At 37.8% G+C, this 17,180-nt stretch overlaps 2 protein-coding genes and 1 pseudogene across 3 annotated transcripts; 2 read left to right on the top strand and 1 right to left on the bottom strand.

Moving 5' to 3' along the window:
• Window positions 1-762: 762 nt before the first annotated feature.
• Window positions 763-3,661, top strand: GVVPAL2 (phenylalanine ammonia-lyase pseudogene; annotated as a pseudogene). Its single transcript, XR_077533.5, has 2 exons — window positions 763-1,270; window positions 1,618-3,661. The product of XR_077533.5 is annotated as a phenylalanine ammonia-lyase pseudogene (transcript).
• A 6,071-nt stretch (window positions 3,662-9,732) lies between these two features.
• Window positions 9,733-12,577, top strand: LOC100266593 (phenylalanine ammonia-lyase-like). The gene is made up of 2 exons (XM_002267917.5): window positions 9,733-10,275; window positions 10,707-12,577. Exons 1-2 carry the CDS (start codon window positions 9,893-9,895, stop codon window positions 12,454-12,456), a joined length of 2,133 nt encoding a protein of 710 aa, XP_002267953.1. The 5' UTR covers window positions 9,733-9,892; the 3' UTR covers window positions 12,457-12,577.
• Window positions 12,578-14,275: 1,698 nt separating this feature from the next.
• On the bottom strand, window positions 14,276-15,271 carry LOC100244342 (cytochrome P450 89A2-like). Its single transcript, XM_059733723.1, has one exon. It carries the CDS (start codon window positions 15,191-15,193, stop codon window positions 14,372-14,374), a length of 822 nt encoding a protein of 273 aa, XP_059589706.1. The 5' UTR covers window positions 15,194-15,271; the 3' UTR covers window positions 14,276-14,371.
• Between the last annotated feature and the right edge of the window lie 1,909 nt (window positions 15,272-17,180).

Below are 17,180 nucleotides of genomic sequence, written 5' to 3'. Positions count from 1 at the left end.
CGTATTAATTTATGAAGTTTCATTCCATTTATAATTTATTTTTAAAAATTGATAAAAATTATTTTTACTTATTTTAAAAACTATTTTACGTGTTTCTTTGTTTTAAAAAGTAAAAAATAAAAAAACAATAATCAAATAGTGTAATAAAATTTTAAAAATATTTTTTTACTTTTTAAAATAGAAAACCGTTCTTTAACTTCTTTTGGACTGAGTATGCCAAAAATCGTATCTATATCATATATTTACGTGGCATATACCATCCACATATTAATTTTTAAAGCAAGGTTTTCATTTATTTTTAATTTGTTTTTAAAATTTGATAAAATTAACTTTTACTTATTCTTGTTCTTCGGTGTTCTTTGTTTTTAAATATTAGAAATAAAGAAGTAGACCGTTTTTTAACTTCTTTTAGGGAGCGTATGCTCAAATGATTTTCCTTTTGTTATTTTTTAATCAAGGAATTGAATTACATTAAGTAGGCTAACAACTCCCACAACCCACCAACCCTTCGGCCGCACGCCACATTTGTCTTGGGTTTTGACCAGTAAGAACATCCGGGCTCCATCCCTAAATCCACATGGATTCCACGTCACGCTGCAGCATCTGAGCCTTCCGCGTAGACAGATTAAGGGTCTGGATTGGTTTTCAACAAGCCCCATGAAGCCACTCTGCCGTCCCGCCCACCTACCAGTGACCCTGTGGAATTTCAAAGACTGCAGGGCTGAAAAGTTCTATATAAGTAGAGGCTTCTGTATACACCTTAGTAAACTCAGAGCCCTACTCACTAGTTCCTCTCTCTCTCTCTCTCTCTCTCTCTCTCTCTCTCCTTCTTGGTTGTCGAGAAAAACCAGCTTTTTAAAGTTGTTTCTTTGTGGGGATTCTAAGACATGGATGCAATGAACTGCCATGAAAGCAACAAGGTGGAGAGTTTCTGCGTAAGTGATCCACTGAACTGGGGAATGGCTGCGGAGACGTTGAAGGGAAGCCATTTGGATGAAGTGAAGCGCATGGTGGCGGAGTACCGGAAGCCGGTGGTTCGGCTCGGTGGTGAGACGCTTACCATATCGCAGGTGGCGGCAATCGCTGGGCGGGAGGGGGATGTGAGTGTGGAGTTGTCGGAGACGGCGAGAGCGGGCGTGAACGCGAGCAGTGAGTGGGTGATGGAGAGCATGAGCAAAGGCACCGACAGCTATGGTGTCACCACTGGGTTTGGTGCCACTTCACATAGGAGAACCAAACAAGGTGGTGCCCTTCAGAAGGAGCTCATCAGGTAAAATTACTTTACAGTGGTTTTAGAAAATACTTCATAAAAGCACTTTTGGAAAAATATTAGTAGTTTGAATCACTTTTGAAAAGTGAAAAAATTACTTTTAATATTTCGCAAAGGAATACTTGATAGCCGATGTTAAAAAAAAAAAAAAAACTTAAAAGCGCTTTTAAAACTCGGTGTTAGGATACGTGAGTTAATGGCCACCGGTCAACTTTGACGTCTTAACTTATTCATATCTCTTAATGAATCCAGTCCTTTTTGGTTACTTTCTATTATCTAAAACAGTTGTTTTGATTTGAAAACTTGAATTGGTTGGTGATGTGCTGGGTTGTTGATGCTTGATACAGGTTCTTGAATGCTGGGATATTTGGGAACGGAACAGAGTCATGCCACACACTGCCTCACTCAGCAACAAGAGCCGCCATGCTCGTGAGGATCAACACCCTCCTCCAAGGCTACTCCGGCATCAGATTTGAGATTCTGGAAGCAATCACCAAGCTCCTCAATCACAACATCACTCCATGCTTGCCTCTGCGTGGCACCGTCACTGCCTCCGGAGACCTGGTTCCTCTCTCCTACATCGCTGGTCTTCTCACCGGCAGGCCTAATTCCAAAGCTGTTGGACCTTCCGGTGAAGTTGTCAATGCCGAAGAGGCCTTTAAAATGGCTGGGATCGAGTCGGGATTTTTTGAGTTGCAGCCTAAGGAAGGCCTGGCTCTTGTTAATGGCACTGCAGTTGGCTCTGGCTTGGCCTCTATGGTGCTTTTTGAGACCAATGTGCTGGCAGTTTTGTCTGAAGTTTTATCGGCTGTTTTTGCTGAAGTGATGCAGGGGAAGCCCGAATTCACTGACCACTTGACTCACAAATTGAAGCACCACCCTGGCCAAATCGAGGCTGCAGCCATTATGGAGCACATTCTAGATGGAAGCTCTTATGTGAAAGAAGCTAAGAAGCTACATGAGATGGATCCTCTGCAGAAGCCGAAGCAAGATCGATATGCTCTCAGGACTTCACCTCAATGGCTTGGCCCACACATTGAAGTCATCCGAGCATCAACTAAATCCATCGAACGGGAGATCAACTCTGTGAATGATAACCCCTTGATCGATGTTTCCAGGAACAAGGCTCTACATGGTGGCAACTTCCAGGGGACCCCAATTGGAGTCTCCATGGACAACACCCGCTTGGCCATTGCAGCCATTGGGAAGCTTATGTTTGCCCAGTTCTCAGAGCTTGTCAATGACTTCTACAACAATGGACTGCCATCAAATCTCTCTGGAAGCCGGAACCCGAGTCTGGACTATGGTTTCAAGGGAGCAGAAATTGCCATGGCTTCCTACTGTTCAGAGCTCCAGTTCTTGGCCAATCCTGTTACCAACCATGTCCAAAGTGCTGAGCAACACAACCAAGATGTGAACTCCTTGGGCTTAATCTCCTCCAGGAAAACAGCTGAAGCGGTGGATATCTTGAAGCTCATGTCTACCACATACATAGTAGCACTCTGCCAGGCCATTGATTTGAGGCATTTGGAGGAGAATTTGAAGAGCACTGTGAAGAAGACTGTAAGCCACGTAGCTAAGAAGACTCTAACCACTGGAGCCAATGGAGGACTCCATCCATCGAGATTCTGCGAGAAGGACTTGCTAAAAGTGGTGGATAGGGAACATGTATTCGCCTACATCGATGACCCCTGCAGCGCCACATATCCACTGATGCAGAAGTTAAGGCAAGTTCTGGTGGAACATGCGCTGAGCAATGGCGAAAATGAGAAGAATGGAAGTACCTCAATCTTCCAAAAAATAGTGGCATTCGAGGAGGAGTTGAAGGCCGTTTTGCCCAAAGAGGTTGAGAGCGCAAGAGGTGCGGTGGAGAGTGGAAACCCATCGATTCCGAACCGAATCAAGGAGTGCAGGTCATACCCATTGTACAAGTTTGTGAGGGAGGAGCTGGGAACAGGGCTGCTGACTGGTGAAAAGGTGAGGTCACCAGGGGAGGAGTTTGACAAGGTGTTTACTGCAATGTGTGAGGGGGAGATCATCGACCCTCTTCTGGGTTGTCTCAGTGCTTGGAACGGTGCACCTCTCCCAATCTGCTAGAGGATTTCACCCTTGCACGTACTCTTTATTTTCCACTTCCAACTTTCTTTCATCTCCTTTTTGTTAAGCTTGAGATTGTCTGCAGGCTTTCAATTTTGTGATACAAAAATTGTATATATTAATTCTTGGCTATATGGAAGCTCTGATAGCAATTTGTTGGAGTTTGGATTGTTGTAATTAAAAATGTCTACAATTTGAACTCTGATACCAATTTCTTGGAATAATGGGATTTAGTAAAAATATCAACAATTTGACCTTGAGGTTTTACAAATTTTAATTGTACTTCTTTCTTTATAATGAACTCTCTAATAGAATGATATCTTGTATCAATGTTCTTGCTTCGATCATGCAAAATTGATGATAATGGTGTGCTCATGCATTAACCTTCCCAAGTGAGGTTCTTGGATGCGTCTTTGTTAGAATCAATCTCTTTGCTAGACTCTCCAACCTGTTGCTTTTGATTAAGTGGTTGTCATTAACAGCTAATGTAAGATTCTCAATCTATTATTTGAATGATCTTATCATGAGGTGGATTCATTCCATAGCCTAGCTTGTCTTGTAATAGTTCCTACATCATAAATCAATAGACAAGTTCAATTGTTTAGTTCACATGCAATCCATGGAATTTGTAATGTTTCTAAGGTAGATAGTAGAAAAGATTCAGGTTGAGCTCTCTACATACTAGAATGGTTAGAAATGATCATTATGGTTCTAAAAACAGTTTTACTTTTTGGTTGGAATGCACATCTAAGGACCTTTTGGTTAAAGGTTTTACCATAGGGATGATCCATGCTCATAGATAGAAGTTGGTTTAGTGCAAAGTTGACCCATACCCGGAGGCAAAGTTTGACTTAATACATATAAATGCAACCTATACCCAAAGATGCAGAGGTAGGCTTAACACAAAGATGATCTGTTTCCAAATTAAAAGAGTGAAGGGTCAGCTTTACACCAAGATAACTTTCACATACAATCATATAAGGTAGTTTAACAAAGGGATGTCTTGAATTAGAAGGATGGATGCTAGTTTTCTTTAGGATTCTTAGTAAAGATACCCTTAGAATTTATTTATTTTTGTTGTTCACCTTGACCATTTATTCATGACTAGACTATCCGTAAGAGCTTTTGTCTTGAGACTAACTTGGCCTTATGTTTTCAATTGGAAGGTTTTCCTAACTAATGAGATGTAGGTTTTCACCGTTTTCTTTTTCAAAATAAAATAAATGAGCTAAAGATCATAAAATAGATGTGTTAGAGAAGACTTATTCGAACTTCAACTAATCACTTGCTTGGGTGATAAGATTTCCTTCCATTTAGCTTATGTGTGTGTGAGTTAACACTAAGATAATTCTTGTGCTTTCTTATGACTTCTCATAGAGATTAAGTTAGGTGACCTCTTAAGGTGCATCTTATTTATGAACACCCAAGGTGCTTGGAAGCATGTTTGTCCACCATATGTTGTTGGTGAAAATAGTCTCTTAATTTCGTACGAGTGCCTTTGACTAAGAATAAAAACATAAGCAAGTTTCACCGGATAAAAAGTCTTAGACTCTCAAATAGGTGAAGTGAGATGCAGCATGTCTTAAGTGGTCGCTTTGGTAGAGGTTTAGTTGTCAACTGTGAGGAAGGGTGTCCTGGCTGGTAGGTGTAGGTCGGGTTGCTTTGTTAGTCTTTGAGAATGAGGTACCTTTGGTTACTTGAGATGAAGATTATTTAGTTACCTTAGATGGAGATTGTCTAGTTTTTTGTACCATGGGCTTGTAACTAGGTCACTAACCATTTTTCAATGTGTAGTAGTTGTTGAATCAACATACTCTAATTTTCAAACTTGTTTGTCTTGCTATACAAATATTAGGTATGTCCACGAACAAGGAGGGCTAGCTAACTCATAGCACTTAGGGCTTAGGTCATGGGCCCTAAGGATGTAGGTTTTGGGTAGACATATCTTCTCAAAATTCTTATGATATTCAAGAATTACTCTCTCAGCATGAAACAAAGAAGGGTACTATTCCGATCCATATTTGCTTCTTTTCAATCCCATGTTTCTCAAATGCTCCCAAATTAAGATATCGTTTGGCAGTTATTTTAGGAAGTATTTTTAATATTTTTAACACTTAAAATTTTGTATCATTTAAGTATTAGAAATATTAGAAACATTTTTTAAAGTCAGTACCAAACACACTCTTAAGTTTAATAAAATTGTCCCTCAAAGTAATTAAGTTAGATACTCCTTTTCTGGTCAGAAGTCTTTAAATCCACTTTGTTTTCTAGCCTATACTTGAAACTCTAGCTATCCTTTGTTATATAACTATACTAGGAATCACAATGAGGTGCATCTCCTCACCCTCAACCATGATTAACAAGTTACAAAACAAACATGGGACCATGAGAAAAAGTGTGGAGGTACTAGAGTTTGTTTCTTACATCTCTTTTGGGTCTCCATGATCGAGGAATCTACATATATATACCTCTAAGTTCAACAGAAAGGGAAAGAGAATAAGACTATTGTCAAACAGTGGACCTATTATATTTTCCTCTTATTTCCTTCGTTTTCCTCTAATTTCTTAATAGCCAAACAAATGTAACCTAAATACATAAATAATAATAATCATCATCATCTTAATAGAGGCGAAAAAAGGGGGAAAACATAATGATGAAAAACCTAACTTTAGAGAAATCTCTTCTTATTATTTCTCTATATGTGTAGACTTTGTTGATGAATCTCACATCCATTCGAGAGAAGTCCTCTTCCATTTTTTGTTTTTTGTTTTCTCTTGGCTTTAAAAACACCAAAAATAACTTATTTTATTTTTTAAAAATTGTTTTCTTTTTAATCTCATTTTTAAAATTTGTTCCTAGAGATTAACAAAGTCTAAACACAATTAGAAGTTATATCGTATTTTACTTTTAAAAATAGAAATGAATTTTTAAAAATTTCCTAATCAACAATAAAATTTTCAACAACTTTAAAGTTTATTTTATCACATAATTTAAAATTTATTTTTTATTTTTAAAAATAGAAAACAGTGTTTAAATTTTCAAAATTCCTTTTGTTTTGGGAGAATTACCATTAAGGGTAGGTTGAGGGAAAAAATGACCAACGAGGGTAGGTAAATTTGATAAGTCTTGTAAAGGGTAGGGTAAAATGATGATAATTCCTCCAAAGGCCTTATTTTATTTAAATGTCAATACTACCCTTAATAAGTGAAGTGAAAAGCAAGGAAAGTGAAAAGCAACGGAAAGTGAAAAAGAGTTTATTCTCCCTTTCTTTAACCTACCTGGAGCCGAGTTGTAGAAGAAAAAGGGAAAAGGAAAAAGGTGCGCACTTCAGGTCATTCTCTGCAACCGATACACAAAACTTGTTTTTTTTTTTTTTTTGTGAATCTAGCAAGAAATCCATTAAAGGTCAGTTTTTTTTTTTTTAATACAAAAAAAAAACGTTAGTTTATGGAAAAATAAATAAATAATTTAAAAATCGGATTGAATGAAGGAAAAGTTAATAATTTTAACAATGTAACTGTAAGATATTAGATCTGAAATATTGAATGAGGTTTTCAGAAAAAAATTACATTTTTTTTAAATGTTATTTAAATTTATTATTTTGAATTTTTTTATATTATTTAGGTCATATTGAAGATGTGTTTTTATTTTTAATTTATTTGCTGGGTGGGTTGTTTGATATGATTATTATTGATTTCCATTGAAAAGGTTTGCACTTTAGTTTTGTTGTTAAGACTTTTTGACATGATTGAAGAAAAAATGTTCTCGGTTGTTTCATGCTTGTTTGGGACCACTTTGTTTATGTATTTATAAACATATTTGGATTGTCATTGAAAACTGAAATCCCCTTTGTACGAGACCACTTTGTCTTTTATTATGAATTTGTAAAAGAGTTAAGATCACTATATTTTTGTTATAAATTTGTTACCTTTTTGTATAAGTATTATTTTGGTATGATGAGTTGAATGCCTAGTAGTTTGAAGGTTGTGTAAAAGAACCATTATTTCAGTTATAAAGTATAAGTACAATACAAATGCAATATAGTTACAATGAAAAAATATTAACATTATGATACATTACAATATACCAAAATGACAAAATATTGAATTATTTTTTACTGATTTGGCATTTCTAGGCTATCATGTTGTATTCCTATCATAAAGCATCCTTGCAAGCCAAAATTATAAAAAAAAACAACAACAACAAAAATACACTATTGTAATTTCAATACATGAAGTTGTTGATGATAATCCAATGATGGATAAAAAAAAATCTATAAAATTAATTTTTTTTTATATAAAAATATAGAGGTATAATAAAAATACAGTACAATTACAATACAAATACAATAACATTACGATACATTACGATAAGGTAAAATTTTGAAAATGTCAAATTTCTTATGAAACTGGGCAATTATGGGTTCTTTGGCATATGCCTAACATGTATAATATACAACAAATATTGTTATTTATTATATAAAATATGTCTCAATTGATCATAATTTTCATTTGTTTATTTTGTATTCGTTGTAAAATTTTCATTGATTGTAATATTGTGAAATAGTTGTTGATGATAATCCAATGATGGATAAAAACAAATCTATAAAATTAATTTTTTTTATATAAAAATATAGAGGTATAATAAAAATACAATACAATTACAATACAAATACAATAACATTGCGATACATTACGATAAGGTAAAATTTTGAAAATGTCAAATTTCTTATGAAACTGGGCAATTATGGGTTCTTTGGCATATCTCTAACATGTATAATATACAACAAATATTGTTATTTATTATATAAAATATGTCTCTCAATTTATTATAATTTTCATTTGTTTATTTTGTATTCGTTGTACAATTTTCATTGATTGTAATATTGTGAAATAGTTGTTGATGATAATCCAATGATGGATAAAAAAAAATCTATAAAATTAATTTTTTTTATATAAAAATATAGAGGTATAATAAAAATACAGTACAATTACAATACAAATACAATAACATTACGATACATTACGATAAAGTAAAATTTTGAAAATGTCAAATTTCTTATGAAACTGGGCAATTATGGGTTCTTTGGCATATCCCTAACCTGTACTTTATGACCTTGTCCTGTACAAAAGAGTATATAATATAATATTAAGAAAAATTCATGATCATAAAAAATATATATATATTTTATTCACCACAATATAATACATTTGCAATTGCACGAGAAATTCCACGGTTACTCCATAATTGCATAAACTTCATTACAAATATGCCACAATCCGTTCTGCAAATAGTAATTAAGGAAATTATAAGTCAATTGGGTATCAAATTAGTAAATTTATAACCTAATTTGCTTTGCATAGGGTATCAAATTAGTCAATTGGGTATCAAATTAGTGGAATAAAAATCTTCCATTTCAATTTGTCTCCAAAAATATATCACCCCTCACACAAGCAAAATCAAATCAACCTTTTCAATTGACCATACTGCTTCCACCAACCAAGTCAGCCCAAAAAAATAGAAAAAAAGCCAACCCAAAAAAAAGAAAATCAAATCATACTTTTCAATTTACTGTAAATGCAATTTTATATTATAATGTGTCACCAAAGGTTCAAAGACAAGGGTTCTGACAGGGGTGGTTTTGGAGGTGGAGGCGGAGGTGATTCAGACAGGGGTGGTTTTGGAGATAGGGGCCGTGGAAGGAGGGATCAAAGTGGTGGCTGGAACAACAGAAACAATTCTGGTGAGAATAATAAGTCCTTTGAATGGAACAAAGAGTCAAACAATAATGGGGAAGGGTGAAAAGGTCATGATAGTGCTGTCGGTTGGGGCCAAGGAGGTGGTGATAAGGGGCCAAGGAATTGGAATTCTGGGACTGGCAGAACTAGCAATCAATTGAGGGTAAATTAGTCTAATAAAAATATAAGGCCTTCAAAAGAATTATCAAATTTACCCACTCTTTTCAGTCATTTTTTCTCCCAACCGACCCTTAAGGGTAATTCTCCCTATGTTTTTAGCTAGAGTACGAGTACATAATTTTTTATTATTATTTTTTTAACGAGTTCGGATTTGGAGGAATAGAAATTACATTACGTAGGCCAACAATTTCATTTAGTATTCCACATGCCACCAACCCATTGACCGCACACCACAGTTGTCTTGAGGTCTGACCAGTACGAACATACGAGCTCCATTCCTAAATCCACATGCATATCACGTTGCAGCATCTGAGCCTTTAGCGTAGACAGATCAAGGGTCTGGATTGGTTTTCAACAAACCTCATGAAGCCACTTTGCCATCCCGCCCACCTACCATTGACCTGTTGCATTTTAAAGACTCCTAGGCTCAAGGCACTCTATATAAGGAAAAGCCTCTGTCACCGTACTTCTCAGGAAACTCAGAATTTCAGAGCCCAACTTTCAGATTTCCTCCAGTTCCTCTCTCCCTCTCTCTCTCTCTCTTTCCTTCTTAGTTGTCGTGAAAAACCAGCTTTTTGCAGTTGTTTCTTTGTGGGGATTCGAAGACATGGAAGCAATGAACTGCCACGGAAGCAAAAAGGTGGAGAGTTTCGTCGTGAGTGATCCGCTGAACTGGGGAGTGGCAGCGGAGGCGTTGAAGGGGAGCCATTTGGATGAAGTAAAGCGCATGGTGGCAGAGTACCGGAAGCCGGTGGTTCGGCTTGGTGGTGAAACGCTTACGATATCGCAAGTGGCGGCTATCGCGGGGCGGGAGGAGGATGTGAGTGTGGAGTTGTCGGAGACGGCGAGAGCGGGCGTGAACGCGAGCAGTGAGTGGGTGATGGAGAGCATGAGCAAGGGCACCGATAGCTATGGTGTCACCACTGGGTTTGGTGCCACTTCACATAGGAGAACCAAACAAGGTGGTGCCCTTCAGAAGGAGCTCATCAGGTAAAATTACTTTACAGTGGTTTTGGAAAATACATCATAAAAGCACTTTTGGAAAAATATTAGTAGTTTGAATCACTTTTGAAAAGTAAAAAAATTACTTTTAATATTTTGCAAAGGAATACTTGATAGCCGATTCTCTCCAAAATTAATTTTACGAAAGCCACTTCCATTCCATTAAAGGTACTTTGACTAATAAACCCGTTTTAGGAGTGTTTTTTTTTTTTAATTTAAAAAATACTTAAAAGCGCTTTTAAAATTCGGTGTTAGGATACGTGAGTTAATGGCCACCAGTCAACTTTGGCGTGTTAACTTATTCATATCTCTTAATGAATCTAGTCCTTTTTGGTTACTTTCTATTATCTAAAACAGTTGTTTTGATTTGAAAACTTGAATTGGTTGGTGATGTGCTGGGTTGTTGATGCTTGATACAGGTTCTTGAACGCTGGGATATTTGGGAACGGAACAGAGTCATGCCACACACTGCCTTACTCAGCAACAAGAGCCGCCATGCTCGTAAGGATCAACACCCTCCTCCAAGGCTACTCCGGCATCAGATTTGAGATTCTGGAAGCAATCACCAAGCTCCTCAATCACAACATCACTCCATGCTTGCCTCTGCGTGGCACCGTCACTGCCTCCGGAGACCTGGTTCCTCTCTCCTACATTGCTGGTCTTCTCACCGGCAGGCCTAATTCCAAAGCTGTTGGACCTTCCGGTGAAGTTGTCAATGCCGAAGAGGCCTTTAAAATGGCTGGGATCGAGTCGGGATTTTTTGAGTTGCAACCTAAGGAAGGCCTGGCTCTTGTTAATGGCACTGCAGTTGGCTCTGGCTTGGCCTCTATGGTGCTTTTTGAGACCAATGTGCTGGCAGTTTTGTCTGAAGTTTTATCTGCTATTTTTGCTGAAGTGATGCAGGGGAAGCCCGAATTCACTGACCACTTGACTCACAAATTGAAGCACCACCCTGGCCAAATCGAGGCTGCAGCCATTATGGAGCACATTCTAGATGGAAGCTCTTATGTGAAAGAAGCTAAGAAGCTACATGAGATGGATCCTCTGCAGAAGCCGAAGCAAGATCGATATGCTCTCAGGACTTCACCTCAATGGCTTGGCCCACACATTGAAGTCATCCGAGCATCAACTAAATCCATCGAACGGGAGATCAACTCTGTGAATGATAACCCCTTGATCGATGTTTCCAGGAACAAGGCTCTACATGGTGGCAACTTCCAGGGGACCCCAATTGGAGTCTCCATGGACAACACCCGCTTGGCCATTGCAGCCATTGGGAAGCTTATGTTTGCCCAGTTCTCAGAGCTTGTCAATGACTTCTACAACAATGGACTGCCATCAAATCTCTCTGGAAGCCGGAACCCGAGTCTGGATTATGGTTTCAAGGGAGCAGAAATTGCCATGGCTTCCTACTGTTCAGAGCTCCAGTTCTTGGCCAATCCTGTTACCAACCATGTCCAAAGTGCTGAGCAACACAACCAAGATGTGAACTCCTTGGGCTTAATCTCCTCCAGGAAAACAGCTGAAGCGGTGGATATCTTGAAGCTCATGTCTACCACATACCTAGTGGCACTCTGCCAGGCCATTGATTTGAGGCATTTGGAGGAGAATTTGAAGAGCACTGTGAAGAAGACTGTAAGCCACGTAGCTAAGAAGACTCTAACCACTGGAGCCAATGGAGGACTCCATCCATCGAGATTCTGCGAGAAGGACTTGCTAAAAGTGGTGGATAGGGAACATGTATTCGCCTACATCGATGACCCCTGCAGCGCCACATATCCACTGATGCAGAAGTTAAGGCAAGTTCTGGTGGAACATGCGCTGAGCAATGGCGAAAATGAGAAGAATGGAAGTACCTCAATCTTCCAAAAAATAGTGGCATTCGAGGAGGAGTTGAAGGCCGTTTTGCCCAAAGAGGTTGAGAGCGCAAGAGGTGCGGTGGAGAGTGGAAACCCATCGACTCCGAACCGAATCAAGGAGTGCAGGTCATACCCTTTGTACAAGTTTGTGAGGGAGGAGCTGGGAACAGGGCTGCTGACTGGTGAAAAGGTGAGGTCACCAGGGGAGGACTTTGACAAGGTGTTTACTGCAATGTGTGAGGGGAAGATCATCGACCCTCTTCTGGATTGTCTCAGTGCTTGGAACGGTGCACCTCTCCCAATCTGCTAGGGGATTTCACCCTTCCACATACTCTTTATTTTCCACTTCCAACTTTCTTTCATCTCTGTTTGTAAAACTTGAGATTGTCTGCAAGCTCTCAATTTTATGATACAAATTTTTTTTGTATTAATTAGTGCTTCTTCCTTAAAATCTGTTTCTCAGTTTTGATTATAATTAAGTGAAGATACCAAAAATCATCCCACCTGTGAGTAAGGTCTTGTACAAAAGACGACCTCTAGAACCAACCTCTTCTCCTACCTGATGCTGAAAAGAAATCTCCAATCAACAACCTTTAGCAGCTTGTGGCACATAGCTGAAAATGACACAGAAAAAGCCTGCTTCCTTCATGGGAAGAATAGCAATAAAAAGCCCAAGGTAGCTAAGAGAATGGTATGATATTTCCCCTCTCCAATAGGCAGAAAATCAGAAAAAGATGGTACAATTGAAGTTATGAGGCAATGAAGCGGCTAAAAACTAGTTACAATTAGGCAAAAAGGCAGCACCTCCAAACACCCACCTTTAGGGCAGCTCGAGGAAAACCCCACACAAGAACAAAACTGACTCCCCCTTTAAGCAATTCTTATTTGTTTTGATAAGAATATCACTTCTTCCATTTAACTTAGAATCTACTTCCCATTCTTTTACAAGCACTATAAAAGTACCAAATAAATTTTGTAATACCTAGTTAAATATTACAACATTTTCAATTATAGCATTAGATAGCATAAAGCTAGAATGCTCCCTGCTTCTTGCCATGGTTCTTCCTCATCCTTTGAAGAAATAATAAAGTACAAGAATCTTCTTTCTTTTGAGTCTCAAATCTCCTAAAATTGTTGTTTCTTTCAAGGATATATCCAGTTTCCTTCCTTTGAAACATCCTTTTGAAGAAGATAGAGTTTACAAAGCTTGTCGTAAATGAACATGATTCAATTCTTTGCCCTAACCATCATGAGATTGGAGTTGATTCCATCATGTTTGATTCTTCACCAGCTACAACAATATGTTTAATTTTCTAGTCATGTTTCCCAAAATCACTTCAATAATATTTTGATAACCAATTTGCTCCATTTGATCACATTTGATTGACAAACAAAATGAATATGATTGAAATGTTAACAATATGTTCAATTTTCTAGTCATGCTTCTCAATATCACTTCAATAATTTTTTGACAATCAATTTGCTCCGTTTGATTGCATTTAATTGAAAACAAAAGGAACTTGATTGAAATATTCTTTAAGTCTGTCTTCAAGATTTCACCCTTCGTCTTACCCTAACTTAGAGTCTCATCGTTTTAACTTTGTTTTCACCCTTAAAGGAAGTTAATGTTTGTCTTGCCCTTGAAATCCCATTAGTTTAACTCCAATTATCTTCACCCTTATAGTTTATTTATTGTTACATCTTACTTATCCTGCAAGTTGATCTTAATTTCATAGCATTTTCTCCTTGTTATATATGTATATATATAGAAGAAAATACTTATATCATTGACTCGTGATAGAAAAAACTATTGGTAAAAATATAAAATGAGATTGTTTGAATATCCTTTCTCCACTTGTTATGTGTCTTATATACAGGAAGGCTACTTTGCTTCTTGTTTGTTTTTGCAATTACTAAGTTATAAAATTCCCATTAAGGAACACCAAGCCAAGATGTAAAAATAGAAGATAAAGATGACCTCTCACTATAAAATTGCGAAGATAAAGCCTGAAAATGACAGAAAAAATAAATCATGAAGGGGTGAGGATGAAAGAGATTGGTATGGAGATGATAACTACTACAAGACTATGCTCTTCATTATTTACTAAGAACATGTACCTAGATCAAGATGCTCAAAAACCATACATTAATTATAGTGATTCCATCATTTTCACATTCAAAGTTCTTGTCACATTCATGTCAATAACAATAAACCTACTTTAATCTTACTTCCATCTAGGAGATAAGTGAACCTGCAAGGGGTTCTTCATCACTATTGTCAACTCCTGCTTCTCTGATAGATCAACTTCCTCCCCATCCACAGCTCTCCTTTCAAAATTTAACACCAAATTGGCTACAAAGTACTCCAAATGGAAAATGGCTAGGTCATACTCTGGACAAATTCTCCTTCCAGCACCAAATGGAATCATTTTGATCTCCTTCCTCCCAGTTACATCAAATGCTTCCACTCCATTGCCTTCCTTGTTCATGAACCTCTCCGGTTTGTATGCCACTGGGTCTTCCCAAGTCCTTGGGTTCCAACCTACGTCTGCTACCATGAAATTCACTACAGTGTCTTTTGGTATCACAAACCCTCCCAAGGTCACATCTCGGGTCACTGAATGAGGCAACAGAAAGTGCAACGGAGGATGACGCCTCAGGCATTCCAGTATCACCGCCTTCAAGTATGGCATCTTCTGCAAATCTTCCTCCCTCACCTCCTGTCTTCCTTCCTCCACAACTCCACTAATCTCCTCAAAAATCTTGGATTGAATATGCGGGTGCTTCACCAGGTTTGCCATGATCCACTGCAGTGCAGTGGATGTAGTTTCAGTCCCGCCACTGAGAAACTCCGCGCACAAACTAACCATCTCTCCTTCGTTAAGCTTACTCTCCTCTTCCGGCAGTTGCAGATCCAGCAAAGTGTCCACATACGACAAGACATATTCAGATAAGGAGGAAGATGAACCCGGGTTGCTGTTGTCTTCTTGTTGTTTGCTTCGAATTTGTTGCTTTAACTGCTGTCTGGCTCTTATGTGTGGAAGCATAATCCCTTCCTGATCTTTGCGCACCTGCAACACCTCCTCCCAACACTTTCAGAAAAGTATCTTTCCCAACCTTGGCCAGAAGTCTAATATAATGATGCCACAAGAACGGAACAATAATCTGAAAGAATTTAGATGCAATATATTCAATCCAAAGCATATGAAACTTCTGCCATAAAAATCATTTCTAAAAAATTTAGGATCATCTACTTACCTCCAACCATTGTTTCCGAATTGTAGTTGATGAAGTCTTTGATTTCCAAGCTCTAATCTCTCTTATGAGATGGTGTATAACTGAAGGGAAAATAGCAGAAAGATGAGTTCGGGACTATGAGATATCTATATAACTGTGGCTTCTCATCATACCACGTTGTTCCTGATTTTGCCACCACTATGAGCAATTTGTGGAACATGCTCCTAACCGTAGCGGACACGAGATCTGGTGGAGGACGTGGTCAGGTGTTGGACCACTTCAGAGTGGTGAGCATATGTGAGCATGTAGCTGATAACATTCTCCCACTTGGTCCACACCTTTAACCTAATGTCCTATCTTAGCCCATCAATTATCCGCATTAAATAGCAAATATATGAATCATGGTGATAAGTCCTCGATATAACGAGTGTTACCTTCTATGTATTACAGTGTATTCATTTCTTAATATTATTCTTTATGTGGCAATATTACTTAATGAATAAATCCTATATTCATTCTTGGTCCAATGAAGTTAAATTTTCTCAAAATTAAATAAATGTGCATATCAATATGAAAAAACATCATAATAAGAGTTTGTACAATAGAAACTACATAAGGAAACTAAGTCCCATGTTCACTACATGATCCTTGAATTTCAACGATGGCATGCCCTTAGTCAAAGGATCAGCGATCATCTATTCAATGTTAATGTACTCAATAACCACTTTCTTTTCTTTAACATGCTCTCTTATGGCTAGATACTTAATGTCGATGTGTTTGCTTCGACTTCCACTTTTATTGTTCTTTGCCATAAAGACTGCAGCTAAATTGTCACAATATATACTCAATGGCCTAGATATTGAATCCATAACTCTAAGCCCAGAAATGAAACTCTTAAGTCATACACCATGTGAAGTAGCCTCAAAACAAGATATGAACTCAGCTTCCATAGTAGAAGTAGCAATCAAGGTCTGTTTAACACTCCTCCAAGATATGGCTCCATCGGCCAATATAAAAATGTATCCAGATGTTGATTTACGCGAATCAACACAACCAACAAAGTTTGAATCTGAATAGCCAACAACCTCTAAATTGCTTGTTCGTCTATACATAAGCTTGTAATATTTGGTTTCTTGAAAATATCTCATCACTTTCTTTGCAGCTTTCCAATGGTCCAAACCTAGGTTACTTTGATATCGTCCTAACATTCCAATAGCAAATGCAATGTTAGGCCTTGTACAGACTTGAGCATACATCAGACTTCCGACTGCAGAAGCATATGAAATGTTCTTCATTTGTTCCCTCTCAAGATCATTTTTCAGGCATTAGTTCATATTGAACTTATCTCCCTTCACTATAGGGGAAACACTAGGTGAACAATCCTTCATCCGAAATCTCTCTAAAACTTTATTGATATAGGTTTCCTGTGACAAACCTAAGTGTAAACCCTCAATTTTGTCCCTTTAGCATACGTCTTTAAATTCGTTTTCAGTGCCCCATAGTAACCCCTTGGTGGCCCATTACTACTTATACCACTTACCTTTTTCTGAGTCACCTCGGAAACTTTGGTTGAGGGATTATTTGATCCCTTATTGTGACCCTTAGCAGCCCTAACTTAGACTTAGGCTTTTCTTGTTTTTTTTTTAGGATAGCTTTTAGATACACTTGGCCCATTAGGCACCACCCTAGGCCCACTTAGTCTCATCATAGGCCGTTTAGGCACACTTAGCCCATTTGGACATTTTTAGTGTGACTTGTATGACTTGCATGGTTACATGGCTATTGGGCTCAACTTTT

The sequence above is a fragment of the Vitis vinifera genome, chromosome 16 (genome assembly GCF_030704535.1).
Source record: "Vitis vinifera cultivar Pinot Noir 40024 chromosome 16, ASM3070453v1".
NCBI lineage: Eukaryota > Viridiplantae > Streptophyta > Magnoliopsida > Vitales > Vitaceae > Vitis > Vitis vinifera.
This window is presented reverse-complemented; position numbering and strand designations above follow the sequence as displayed.

Coding starts and splice junctions, on each gene's coding strand:
- LOC100266593 (XM_002267917.5), top strand. CDS start 9,893: ATGGAAGCAATGAACTGCCACGGAAGCAAAAAGGTGGAGAGTTTCGTC. Junction 10,276..10,706: donor CTTCAGAAGGAGCTCATCAG/GTAAAATTACTT, acceptor TGCTTGATACAG/GTTCTTGAACGCTGGGATAT.
- LOC100244342 (XM_059733723.1), bottom strand. CDS start 15,193: ATGCTTCCACACATAAGAGCCAGACAGCAGTTAAAGCAACAAATTCGA.